Below are 14,337 nucleotides of genomic sequence, written 5' to 3'. Positions count from 1 at the left end.
GTTTTTTACCATACATTCCTTGCTTAATTGTTATTTAGTGACCCTAGCTACCCTCTTGGCCTCACTACTCACTCTGTATACTTCTAGCTCTGGTCTTTCTCCTGAGTTTCAGAATCCTAGTTGTTTGTTTTCTAACTTTTTTGAGAATTTTATCTATGAGTACACTATACATCATTCCCACCCCATCTCCCTGCTTTACTTCCTCCTATAGCCCCACTCCCTTGAACTCATGACCTCTTCTATAATTATTACATGCACATATATGTAACCCACTGATCCACTCAGTGTGCTTAGGGCTGAACACTTGAGACTGGGTAGCTTCTCTCTATCCAGGAGACTGCTGATGGTTGTCCTTCCTCAGGAGGCATTGACTGCTGCAGCTCCTCGTCTAGTGGTGGGGCCTTGTGAAATTTCCTCTATTCATGGTGGTGTGTCATCTGCAGTTGTCATGGTACAGGTCTTGTGGAGGCCACCATATTGTTGTGATTTCATGAGTGAAATGTCTCTGCCCTGTCTAGCTCATGGCAAGCATCCACCTCGCTTCTCTAACTCTTAAAATCTTTATACTCCATCTACTAAGATGTTCCATGTGCCTTAGCTATAGAGAGTGTGTTATAGATGTACCCATTGGAGCTGCACACCCCATGGTCACTTATTCTTTACATTTTAACCAATTGTGGGTCTCTAGTAGTTTGTGTCAGCTGCAGATACCCAGCTCTTTACCGGACTCTCACAAGCACCTCACAGTCATATGGCAAAGACAGACAGCCCATCACCTTTCTCTAGACCCAAATCTTTAGCCCTCCAGCTAGTGAAACTATTGTCTTATCACCTAAACAGTGCTCTAGAATTGTCTTCAAATCTCACATTTTGCTTCATTTTACATAGCCAAGAAATCATTAAGCTTTTAAAAAGTCACATTACTTATTTGGAGGGATGACATATGCTACAGTGTGCATGTGGAGGTCAGAGGATACTTGGAAAAGTCAATTCTCTCCTACCATGTGGGTCCTGGAGACTGAATTCCAGCCATCAGGCATGGCAGGAAATGCCTTTCTGCTAAGTTATTTCAATGGCTTCAAACCTTTAACTCGTTTTTCAAGCCCAGTTCCCTTTTCAGTTTTCACTTGCCTACCTATATGTCAGATAATCTTTTGGAATGAAAGACTTGTTTTCTCTACACACACAATTTTAATTCCTTGAATTCATTTATCATACACAACTAATCTTTCTGAAATATGTGTGTATATGTGGTATATGTATGTATGTGTGTGTGTGTGTATCTGTGTCAACTATAAACACTTAAAATTACTAACAGCTCCCTGACATCACAACCACCTGTAACTCAAGCTCTAGTGCCCTCTCTGGCCTCCAAGAACACCTGGACACATGTGATGTACATATATATACCCAGACAAGCATGCTCTCACCTATACACACAGCCATACACACAGACAAGACAATATTTTTTTTAAAGAAAGCCCATTAGCAAGAAAAACACTGCAACCCCAAGAGGGGGAAAAAATGTGCAACAGCTATGAATAAGCAGTTTAAAAGAGGAAATCCACAAGGCCATTGAGTAATGTTCAAGCTTGCTGCTAAAGCTGGTGACCAGAGCCAGATCCCCCAGACCCACGGGTGAAAGGAGAGAACCAACCAACTCTTACAAGTTGTCCTCTGACCTCTACACACATATCATGACACAAATCTGCTTGCACATTGTGCACACACTCATACAATGTAATTCTAAAACACCTTTTAAAAAAGAAATGTTCCAGTTCAACCCAGAATATTGTGTTGTGTAGCAATACTCACAGCAGTAAAGAGACTAAGAATGATCATGAGACTGAAGGCTTAACTTGACTTTATAATTAGAACAGTTTTTTAAAAATCGTCAAACTCAATAATTTAGACAAAACCAGAATAAAATGTTAACACCATATCTGTGTGCTGGCACACACCTTTAATTACAGCACCTAGGAAGGGGAAGACAAGACAAATCTGTGAGTTCAAGACCAGCCTGCTCTACACAGAAAGTTCCAGGATGGATCTACTTCATGTTCCTGGGGAAGCCTGAATTATTTGACAAATGCAGTCTTCACTTCTCCTATGCAATAATGCAGTGTTGTGGTATAGTTCAGGGAAAGTTAGGTTCTACAAAATTGGACTTTTACATTGTATTTGCTTTCTAAACTACTTATCTCTGAAAGTTAGTTCAGGTATTGTGTATATTGAACCATGAGCATTTTCTTAAAGATTAGAATGCTGAATGACAGAAAAGAGTACACAGGCCTGACCTATGGAGATTGTATCAAAGAACTGAGCAGAGATTGACGTATGTAGCTCACTTTGAACGGCCCACTCTTAGTGATACCCTGTAAATTACAGATCATCTTGTTCAAGCCATCAGGTGTACATTGTGAATGGAAGTGGATGCGCCCTGTTCAGTCATCTCAGGAAAGGCTTGGGTGAATAGGGAAGTAGGAGAGAATTTCTTCTCATCTGCAGGTGGTTGAGTCACAACCAGGTTAAGTTCCTGCTTAAAAGACATAAATGATATTCTATATTCAGGACCAATCATGAATGACTGTGACCTGAGAATGGTTAGGATTACCCTGGAAGACTTACACTGTAAAGAAAGAGGTGATGGAAACTTACAGTTGCAGAATGAAAAGTCTAAATCAATGCTTTGATCAGATACAATAGTGGGGACATCAGGTAGGTGGGAGTCAGCAGACTGGTGAGACTGTTACAGTTCATATGTTTATCATTCTTAGCTTTAGATTTGGTTGCAGCTTGTAGTCTGCTGAGTTTAACAATACATTCCAAGGTTTTACCTAACAGTCATAAAGATGTCACTTCAGATGCAGAGGTTGGTGGTAAGCCACTATAAAGGGACTGAGGATAACACAATTATGAAACTGTAGAATGCAGGACCTTCAACCTTTACAGAACTTCACTTCAGAGTTAATTGTAGAACTTTGTGAAATGAACGTGGGGGTGTCCACTTCTAAGAAATCAGCAAGAGCTCTGCAACAGGAAGAACTTCTGGTTGTAGATAGATAAGATTGGGCTCCTAAATTTTGGTGTCAGTGATAAATTGCCATCTTCATTTGACTTTGTAATTATCATACTATGTCGCCCAGGCTAGCGTGGGACTATGTAGAACATGCTGGCCTCAGACTCAACAGAGAACCGCTGTCTGTGCTGCCAGAGTGCTGGGATTAATGGCCTGGGTCATCACACCTTGCCTTGGCTATACATAAAAAACAAAACCCGAAGTAAACTAAAACCTTAACGTTTGTATTTCTAGCTGGGCGTGCTGGTGCACGCTGGTGTAAAGGAAGATCCTACTTTAAGGCCAACCTGGGGTTACATCGTGACACCATGCACCACCCCCAAAAACTTCAAACTTTTTCCCTCAGTTGATGTTCACTTGTATTTGTTACCTGCCCACCATTCTGTGGCTCGTTTGCAAGTAATTAGCCTTTAGATATGTTTAGTTTAGTTTTACTTAGACAAGGACAGGTAGCCCAAGATGGCCTGGAACTCATCCTACCCCCAACCCCGTTCCGGCCCTCACCCCCATTCAGCATCCCGGAGTTGTATGCTACCACCGTCGGCAGGTAACCTATTGTTTTGCCGTCTTCTCTCCACACTGTCTTTTGATTTCTAATCGGGAGGGGCCCTTGCCGTTTGAGTGGGCCTCTCCAGGGAGATTCTCTGAAGGCCGTTTGAAGCTGGGCGGATGGCAGGACACGACTAAAAAGCGTCGCAGCCAGAGAACACTGTGCCTCTCGAAAGGAAAAGCAACTACGCTAGCGCCGGCCCTAGATCCCGCTGTCCTGAACCCCTCCTGCCCCATCCCCCGCCCGTCGTATCGGTCTGACGTCCAAGTGCGCCATCCCACTGTCTGCTCCGGCGGCACCACCCCCGAGGCCCTCCACGCGCGCACACAGGAGCCGGAAATCCGGAACACGTGACCAGGTGACAGCGCTCGCGCGGCGCTCGCTTGATGTGCTGCGGCACGGGATGGCGGAGGCGCCTCCGGTCTCAGGTACCTTCTGGCTCCCCATGCGGGATCTCTTGAGTCCGGAAATCTAGTAGGCAAGGAGATCAGAGGGTTTGGGCTATCGAGGGGGCGAGGGCTGCGCAGGGACAGTGACTCGCAAGGGCCAAGCCACGCGCTCTGCACGTACGGAGCCCTCCACCATTTTCGACAGGGCGGGGAAGCCCGGCCTCTGGGTTTCCGAGGACAGCGGGCGGGTCCCGGCGCCCAGCGACCGGACACGGGCGTCCCGCGGCCAGCGGGGCTCCTCCCGGCCTTCCCGAGGCAGCGCGGCGGGCGGGCGGGCAGGCATAGGCATAGGCGAAGTCTCTGTCTTGGGCCCTGGAATCCAACGAGTTTGCCCGCCGTGCTAGGGTGTGCTCTCAGCTTCTCCGGGTGGCGGGCGCGCGCTGAGCGCGCGAGCGGGTTCAGCCTTGAGTGGTTTAAAATCCCATCTTGTGAGTGGGTGATCCAGTCTCAGTTTTCTCCTCTGTCAGTTTGGAGTTAGTAAACCAATTGCCGGAACCTCCCTATTTCCGTCCCTAATTGTTGGCACACTTTCCCTCCTGGAGCTATCCTGAGGTAGAGAGGATAGTCAAAAGGCTATCATTTGACTCTTTGACTCATTTGACTATTAATTATGTTATTTCCATTTTCTTTATGGTGTGCTGGTAGGTCCGGGGTTTCAAAGTTTGTGGACAGCAATCAAAAAAACACTTTGCATCCGGGTATTAGTGCACACTTGCAAAAATGTAAAAGTGAACCGAGAAGCTGGGGAGATGATAGTGCTGTGTTTAAGAATATTAGCCCCTCTTCCAGAATAGTCACATCCACCTGTACGCTGTAGGAGATCTGACACCCTCTTCTAGACAGGGAGGGCATCAACACACACGATGCATATATCCTGCTTCCCCCCCCCACACACAAAATGCGTACTTGCTAACACAGCACACAGGATTTAAGTTTTTGTTGTTGTTGTTGTTTCTTATAAACAAAAATGTTTACAGAGGTGTCCGGCATGGTGGCACACACTTTTAATTCCAGTAATCAGGAGGCCGAAGCAGGAGGATCTTTGAGTTCAAGGCCAGCCTGGTCTACATAGCCACTTCCAGGCCATCCAGGGTTACATAGTGAGAGCCTCTCTCAGGAAAGGCAGGATGAAAGGCAGAGAAGCAGTGATTTCTTTTACTTTCGACAACATACTCTAACGTTACGATTTAACAAAAACACTTGTCACAACCCACTAAGTAGATTTGACTAAATGCTCTTCCTGAAAATCATCACAGCAGTGTTCAGCACTGGCTTGAACTATATAGCTGTGCTTCTGTAACGCCGCATGTTTTCCGATCAGCAAGTGAGGTGTACTTATTCCTGCAACAGTGTGCCCTAGCCTTGACTTGGATATAAAAACCGTCTTGGGACCTTCACTGACCCTCTAAACTAGATCTTCTGATCTTCTTACTGCATGTTAACATCTGACTTTCTTTCATACCCTCAGCTATCTGAGGCAGAGTTAAGTTGAGGGCTGGTTGTAACTCAGAGTTTTAGCCTCTGGGACTGTGCTCTAGGTTACCACCTCTCCTCCCTAAAACATTTGCTGAGTCCCAGTGTTTCTACAGTGTTTGTTCTTAACACCGTCTCTAGCTTATCCACTCCCTAAAGAAGTGTTTCCCAACCTTGCTAATGATGTGATCTTTTAATACAGTTCTTCAAGCTGTGGTGACCCCCAAACATGAAAATATTTTGTTCCTACTTCATAACTGTAGTTTTGCTGCTCTTATGAATTGTAAATATCTGTGTTTTCCAGTGATCTTAGGTGATCCCTGTGAAAGGGTTGTTCTATGATCCCAAGGGGGTTGCAGCCTACAGGTTGAGAACCACACAGGACTGAGGTCTTTAAATAGACTAATCCAGGATGATTTTTTTTTTCTTATGCTCAGAGTTTCAACTTTGTGGACACCAGCACTAGTTGGATTCCTTTCATGTTTCAGTGTTTTGTTGGGTCGTTGGCACTCCTTACTTGAATTGTAATGATGCCTTCCTCAGAAGACCTCTCATTTACCAAGGAACTTCCACTTAGAATAGTGAAAAGAGTCTCATCTGTGCCATGGGACAGCTTCCTGATTCATGTGTCCCTTTCCTTATGTCTCTTTAAGGATCATTCTTTCTTTCTTTTATAAATTTTTTTTTAATTTTTTTGTACATTATTATGGTATCTATGTGAGGGTGTTGGATCCCCTGGAACTGGAGTTACAGCCAGTTGTAAGCCGCTAAATGAGTGCTTGGAATTGAACCCAGAGCCTCTGGAAGAGCAACCAGTGAGCTGGGCCATCTCTCCAACCTCTGTTAAGGGTCTTTCTGTGGGCTTTGGCTTAGGTCTAGTGAAAACAGTTATGTGTGGCTAGGGACAGCATTGTCTGGATCTGTGCACTGCAGTTCAGTGTGAAACATTCTTTGCCAGGCTGTTGGGCAGCTTTCCTGACCTTTTCTCTAGCCCCTCTTTTGACATCCTTACTTTTTAAATGGCACTTGGTACCATTTACCTATTCCCACTTTTAAATTTCTCTCATGTCGCCAAATACCTCTGCCACTCTGTGTTTGTCCAATCCTCTTGCCATTTTGTGAGGCCCTTCCCTCTACCTTCAGAACACTACCTATGTGAAAATGTTTGGGACAAACCCTGGCTTGAGTGAGATGTTTCTCTATGGCCTTTATGATCTCACCAGCAATTCAGTATGTTGCTATAGTGCTGCTGCCTTGCCTTTCAGTGTGCAGCATGACTATAAGCACAGTCACCAATGGTGTATGTCCTAAGTTAGACTGCTGAGCTTGCCTTGGAGTGCCTGTGGCCTTGGAAAAGTTACTCTGCTGCAGCATTCTCATCAGGAACTTGAAGATTAAATGACTTAATGGGGCCAGAGAGATGGCTCAGCTCTTAAGAGCACTTTCTGCTTTTCCAGAGGGCTCAACTCCAGGAGACTGGATACCTTCTCTTGCCTCAGCAGTACTCACTCATGGTGTATACAAGAGCACAAGTGTGTATGCTCACACAGAGAGAGATATACATATTTAAAGTAGAATAAAGAAGTTAACCTACGCAAAGTTCTTAAGAGTATATGACACATACTAAGTACCTATTAAGTGCCAGGCCTTATTACTTGAAATCCACAGGTTTTGCAGTATACCCATTGGAGTCTGTGTTGACAGTCAGTAGCTCTAAGAGCAATGATAAGGCACCATTTTAACTGCTGTAACTTGCTTTATTTAGGAGCCCTAGCAACTCTGATGTAGAGATTGTGTTCTCCATTACATATAAGAAAATGGGCTAAGTACCACATTAAAGCAGGACATGATAGTGCACGCCTGTATCACTCAAAAGGTTGAGGGAAGAGAGTTGTCAGTTTGAAGCCAGTCTGAGCTATAGAGTGAATTTGAAAGCAGTCTGTGCTGCATATAAGGCCTTTTCTCGAAAGGTAGATGATTTAAAACAATAGGTGACTTACAACTTCCTGTAACTCTTGCCTTGGGTGTACATGCTCTGCACGCAGGCACACACACACAGAGTGTAACATATAAGCTGGGCGTGGTGGCGGGCGCCTGTAATCCCAGCACTGGGAGACAGAGGCCAACCTGGTCAACAAAGTGAGTCCAGATTAGCCAGGACTAAACACAGAAACCCTGTGGGGGTTGGGGGGAGCTGACCTATGCAAAGTGCACTGTGTGACACATACTAAGTGCCAGGCCTTATTATAAAACTTTAAATCCACAGGCTTTTAACACACTTAAATTCTTATCTTATAGACTGTTGATTGCTACCATAACTCTGACTTTGCTACTGACTGGTTTTGTGTCAGTAGGCAGATAGTTTCTCTTCTCTTTCTCCTCCTCCTCTTCCCCCTTTAGACAGGTCTCACTATGTAGGCCTGGCTGACCTGAAACTCACTGTGTAGATCAGCCTCAAACTCACAGAGGTCTGCCTGCTTCTACCTCCTTAGTGCTGGGATTAAAAGTATGCACCACCATGTCTCTGCCCTGGCAGATGATTTCTTTGGGCTTCAGGGAACTGAGCTGCCTGTACTCAGAATCACCTTGCAGAGAAATTGAGTGGGCTGAAATTAAAGTAAGGTTAAATTTTAAGGCTTGGGAATTTTAAAAACATAGTGTAGGAGTTACATATGAAAAAAGCAAACTCTATTCTGGGGGGAAGAGGGAGACTTAGTACTCACTGTGTGGAATCTTTTAGGTTCCTTAATGATCCTTTGAAATAAACATTGTTATTCTTTATTATAGATGAGACAACTAAGACTATAGGTGGTCAGATGATAGCCCTAAGGGTATTCAGATTTTAAACCCATTTTAGCTGATTTCAAAGCCTGAGTGCTTACTGTTATGCAATGTTGCTTTGGTGTTTTGAAAGACCACATGGGGCTTCTCATCCCTAAACCTGACCTTTATGTTTTATTGAGATGAAGTCTCACTCTGAAACCTGGGATAGTCTCAAACTTGTGATTGTCCTGTGTAAGCCTCTCCAGTGCTGGAATTAGAGGCATGCCCTCTTCCTAGGTTTTGGTTTTGGTTATAGGTTCTTAAGTAACCCAGGATCTTCTAGAATTTGAATCCCAAGTGAGGGGATTACTAGTACATACTACCATGCCTGGCTTTGCCTCTCCTAAGACTTTTGGATATATGTATTCATAGTGCTGGATGGCCTAGGCCATCAGTGGCTATCAGTGTGACCACTAGACATGAGATACTTACTAACCATCCTCCACAAGGACTGAGAGCCTTACACCTTGCCTCATTAAGCCTATTTTATACAATGCCCTTAGGAAAATAATTTTTAGATTTGCCTTTAGAATCTTGTGGACTTCATAAGTGACATTAATTTCTTACCAGATGTCTATTTCTTATTTCCTAGGCACTTTCAAATTTAATACAGATGCTGCTGAGTTCATTCCTCAGGAGAGAAAAAAATCTGGTCTAAATTGTGGAACCGAAAGAAGACTAGACTCTAATAGGATTAGCAGAAGAAATTATAGTTCCTCACCTCCCTGTCACCTTCCTAGACAGGTCCCTTATGATGATATCTCTGCTATTCATCAGCATAACTATGACTCTGGAATCAAACCTAAGAGTCAGCAGCTTTTCTTCCAGTCATCTAATAAATCCCTCAGAAATCATGGCTTTCCAAACCAGCCATGGCAGAGATTAAGGAATGAGAAGCTCCAGAGCAGAGTCAAGAAAGCACAAGGGCTCACTGAGCAAACATCAGACACATCGAGTTTAGAAAGTATAGCCAGATCAGAGAGTGGCGCACCCCCTAGAGAGCACAGCCCTCCGGAGAGTGAGAAGGAGGTGGTCATTGCAGATCCCAGGGGAGCGAAACCCAAGAAGGCAGCACAGCTTACCTACAGCTATGGCAGAGGACCAAAGGCCAAAGGGAAACCCAAGTTCGAGTGGGGTAACAGAATGAGTCCTAAGTCTGAGGATGAATGTACCAGGCCTGTGGGGATTTCCCACACTGACTCTTCAGATGCTTCCTGTAGAAAAGCTGTAGTGGATGGATGTGTGTCCAGACGGAATGAGCAGAGAAGATTCCTGCAGAAGAGGCCTCCTTGGGAAGTGGAGGGGGCCAGACCACGACCAGGCAGGAACCCACCCAAACAGGAGAGTCAGCGACAAATAAATGCAGGGCCCAAAAACAGCATGCCCCCCATTCCAAAGGATAATCTCAGAGAAAGACCAGCAAAGTCAGCCTGTGACACTGGGAACTTGTCAGGTGTCAACAAGTCTTCCAGAAGGGTCAACCAAGAGAAAAATGCTGTCAGGAGACAGGAGCCTCAAGGGCTGTCTCCCTTCCCCAGAGGCAAACAGAGCCATGTGCTGAAGAATGTGGAAACACACACAGGTGAGTGCCTGCAGGGGTGGACATATGTTGCTCGTGCTAATTATTAAGCAGAGCATTCACATAATTGAGAGGACACAGTGAAGTCTCTTACTTAATTCAGTATCTGCTCAGACTCTGTCAACTACCCATTGGTAATCTCTTACTTATTTTTCCTTGTTTGCTTGCTTGAAGTTTGTTTGGGACAGGGTTGCATGCTCTCTGCCACCAAGTTATACTCCCAAATCTTTTTTGAGACACAATCTTCGTGAGTTACCCAGGGTGGCCTTGAGCTTGCTTGTGGCCCTCCTGCCTCAGCACCTTGAGTAGCTGGTATCACAAGCCTGTCCCACCAGGCCCAGCATTGTTTTAGTTTATATATGTTCCTCCAATAAATTATTATGTTAGGGCTTTAAATATAGATAAACATGCTACAGATACCTGGTTATGCTTTTTTTTTTCTTTTTTGCTTTTTTTTTTTTTTTTTTTTTTTGAGTTATGGTAGCAGAAGGAGGACATGCTAACATTCTGTTGGCTTTGCTAATTACAGCCTGTATCTCCTCATCTTTGCAATGGTCTTGTCTCATGTCTTACTTTCTTTTCAGTTCATCTTTTGCTCCATCATCAGTGAACAGTTTTTCCAAAACACATCTTGAACTCATTCTTCTGTTTTCTGGTTCTCACCACTAGAGACTCCAGTTTCTGCTCTGCTCAGCATTTCCATCTTCTTTTGCCTTACTCTACCATTTTATTCCAGATTTCTTCCTGTTTTTGTCTTTCCATGTTGCTACGTACACAGCTCCCTCTTTCTAGAGTTCCTACCCCTTAGCTCACTGGTAAACTTTTTTGCTTTTTTTTTTTTTTTTGGAGGGGGGTTGGTTGGTTGGTTGGTTTTTGTTTGTTTTGTTTTGTTTTGTTTTTTAGTGTGTCCTTTTTGGTTTTTGCGACAGGATTTCTCTGTAGCCCTGGTTGTCCTGGAACTTGCTCTGTAGACCAGGTTGTCCTTGAACTAAGAGTTCTACCTGCCTCTGCCTCTGCCTCTGCTGGTATGTACCACCAGTTTTTTATGTGTATGTATGTCTGTGTCCTATATGTATGCCTGGTGCATAAGGAGGCCTGAAGAAAATGTCAGAACCGTCCCCCCTCCAGAAACCCATAGCCTCTGAAAGAAACAGATATTGAGTGCTCTTAAGCACTGAGCATCTCTCTAGCTCCTTGTTTTTCTTTGAGATAGGGTCTCACTATGTAGCCCTGGCTAGCCTGGAACTTGCTATGTAGACTAGGCTGGCCTTGAACTCACATGAATCTGAGTGCTGGAATTAAAGGCGTTCATCCCCAGAACCAGTTAAAAATGTGTGTGCGTGTGTGTGCTCGCGCATGCTTGCAAGCGCGCTGAGAAGCCCTCTGAGGCCAGAAGAAGGGAATCAGATCCCCTGGAACTGAAGTTACAGGTGGTCTTGAGCTGCCCTGGGACTTTTGGGAACTAAACAGCAAGATTAGTACACCATGAGCCATTTCTTCAGCAGTAAACACCTTTTAGACGGTCTCACTGTGGGTTCCTGGATAGCTTGGAAGTCCCTGTATAGACCAAGCTGGCCTAGAACTCTTTTAAGAGTTCCTCAACCCTTCCCCGTGCCTGGATGAAAAGTTTGACTCTAATTCTACTAGTAAATTATGGATGTTTCAAAAGCTAATCCAGGGAGCCCTTTCTTACCCCTATAGTATTTATCTCTTCCAGTCTTTAACAAGGATGTCTATTTGTTTCATATTACTTCTGTCTCCAACTTTATCACTTGGAACCATAATTTGTTTCCATGACATTGTTGCTAGTCTTAGACTAGTTAAAAAGAAGATGCTTTGCTTTTTTTGAGTCTCCCTATATAGCCCTGGCCTCTTGAGTGCTGGGATTAAAGGTGTACACCACCACACCCAGCTTCTTTTTTTGTTTGTTTTTGAGATAGAGTTCCCTTCTCTAGCCCTAGCCAGTCTGGAACTTGTTATCTAGAACAGGCTGACCTTGAACTAACCCAAAAAAAAAAAAAAAAAAAATCTTCCTTTCTCTGCCTCTGAGTGCTGGAATTAGAGGCATGGGCTACTATCCTTGGCCTAGATACCATATCTATCTTGTTTTCTTTCTTCTTTTTTCCCTCTGTGGTGCTCTTGCCACACAACTTTTGGACACAGTAGTTCATCATCTCTATTACACAGAACTTATGCTGAACTAAAGCCTTTCTGTAAGTACATTCTATCCTCTGGTTATATCTTCTGAAGAGGTAAATGTTCTCCTCAGTTACCATCCTTCCTCATTCTGCCCTGAGTGTATATTTTATCAAGGCAAAGAGCTAGGTATTGCATTGAGCATACCTTTAGTCCTAGCACTAGGGAAGAAGACTGAGTTTGAAGATAAGACTATGGTACTTAGCAAGACCTTCCTGTGTTGGGGGGCAGATAACTTCAGGACGTAAGCACTTCCTTGTGAGTTTTACCATATTGTTCTCCTTTTGGTTTAATGTGAGGCTTTAACCTAATCCATGAAGCTGCCACCTGCCCTGGGCCTGTTTTTTCACTGGCCTCCCCCTTCCCTGACCCTGTCCCCACAGCCTTTCTCTGTAGCTCAAGCTGGCCTAGAACTCAGAGATACACCTGCCTCTGCCTCCACAGTTGCTGGATTATAAGCATGTGCCACACCATGCCCACCTCTCATCCTTTTGGGGACTCAAACATACATGTAAAGTGAGGTTTGCTTTGGAAGCAGGGCCTGGCCAAGTTAGCTACTAGTTTTAGACCCTCATCCTCTTGAGATTATGGAGTAAGTAGCTGACCATATGGGTTATATCAATTTATTTAAGAATGGATGGCTTTACCTTCAGTGTAGTAACCATTAAAGCCCCTTCCCACATCCACCTTCAGCTGAAATAGCTCTTACCTTCTCACCTCCTGATTCTTTGTGGGTTTTCCTTTGTGCTGGGGATTGAAATCCCAGGCACCATGAATATGGCAAATACTTCACCACTGAGCAGATTTTCAGTCATAATGACAGAATTTCTACTTTGTGGGTACCGGAGGTTGAACCTCAGGACCCAGCATGCTTTCACAGCACTCTACCACATAGTGTGTGGTGTGTGTCCACAGTTGTGTCGTCATGTTCTCAGAGGCTAGAGGAGGATGCCAGGTATCTAGCTCATCACTCTCCTGTTTACTCCCTGTTTGCTTAGAAATAGAGACATTTGGGGTTGGAGAGATGGCTCAGAGGTTAAGAGCAATGTCTGTTCTTCCAGAGGTCCAGAGTTTTATTCTCAGCAACCACATGGTGGCTCGTAACTATTTATAATGAGATCTGGTACTCTTTTCTAGTCTGTAGGCATACATGCAGGCAGAGTACTGTGTAAATAATAAATAAATAAATCTTAAAAAGAAATGGAGACAGTTTATTAAGAAAAGGAAGGCACTCTTGAAAATGGGCCAGTGAGGAGAAAAGGGGCTTTTATTTTAATTTTTTTAATTATTTTTAAATATAAAGGCAGGGTTCTTATTCAGTTGGACTGGCCTTTCATTGACCACACAGTTACGAAGGATGGTCTTGAACTTCTGGTCCTCTTGCCCCCACTTCAGAGTGATTGAATTACAAGAGTGCACCTCCTCACCTGATTCCTTCCTAGAACTCTAATCCCAGAGCCTAGTGCAGGCTGTGCAAGCACTTTGCCAACCAAGGTTGTACAACCAACATTGTAGTCCCTTCCATTTTATTTGTTTATTTACATAAGATTTTACTTTTGTAGTCCTGCTTGGCCTGGAACTCTGTATAGACCAGGGTGGCCTCAAAACTCTGCCATACAAGTGTTGGGGTTAAAGGTGAGTGCTGCCGCTCCTGGCTCTGTATATATAATTTTTTGCTGCTGTATTTTAAAGTAAAATTCTGATAATCCAGTTATTTTACCCACATACACCTATTCTCAGCTTACATCCATACGAAAGAGAGCCAGCCCTCCAGTTTACTCACATGGTTGCAGTGCTGCTCTCACACAAAGTCAGCAACACGTAGTTAATAATCAGACCCCTTGGTTATCTCAAAAAGTCTTTACTCTTGAAACTTGAAAGCTTTAGTTTCCTGTCTGTTTTTCTCTCTCTAGGACCACTTTGGAGCCATTTGTTATGTCTTATTATTGTGGGTGCTCACTATATCTAAAGTACCACTCTTACTAAAAATCCTTGCTCCCAAAGAGAGTACATTCTGTGTATACAGTTAGATAATGAACAATATAATAAATGGCTTATCAGGTAGGTTTTGTTTCCTTTTCTTTTTATAAGACAGGGTCTGACTATAGAAGCCCAAATTCTCCCAGTGGCCCTACCTCCTCCTAGTCCTACTGTTCCTGTCATACCGTGTATGGTTCTTCAAGCCCTC

The 14,337-nt window shown here is 44.0% G+C and overlaps 1 protein-coding gene across 4 annotated transcripts in view; it reads left to right on the top strand.

Annotated features, from left to right (window-relative positions):
- The first annotated feature begins 254 nt into the window (after nt 1-254).
- The window catches only part of Nfx1 (nuclear transcription factor, X-box binding 1), a 60,568-nt gene continuing 46,485 nt past the window's right edge, over nt 255-14,337 (top strand). For 3 of the 4 annotated variants that reach the window (XR_008721454.1, XM_055618615.1, XM_055618614.1), the window contains exons 1-2: nt 255-4,057; nt 8,967-9,956. Coding sequence is in view for 3 of the 4 variants with exons in the window: in XM_055618615.1 (XP_055474590.1) it covers nt 4,033-4,057; nt 8,967-9,956 (1,015 nt within the window). In the remaining variant the exon portion in view is untranslated. The remainder of the gene's footprint in view (nt 4,058-8,966; nt 9,957-14,337) is intronic. The other variant, XM_055618616.1, reaches the window with a different exon arrangement.

The sequence above is a fragment of the Psammomys obesus genome, unplaced genomic scaffold (assembly GCF_907164565.1).
Source record: "Psammomys obesus unplaced genomic scaffold, mPsaObe1.curated_primary_1811, whole genome shotgun sequence".
NCBI lineage: Eukaryota > Metazoa > Chordata > Mammalia > Rodentia > Muridae > Psammomys > Psammomys obesus.
This window is presented reverse-complemented; position numbering and strand designations above follow the sequence as displayed.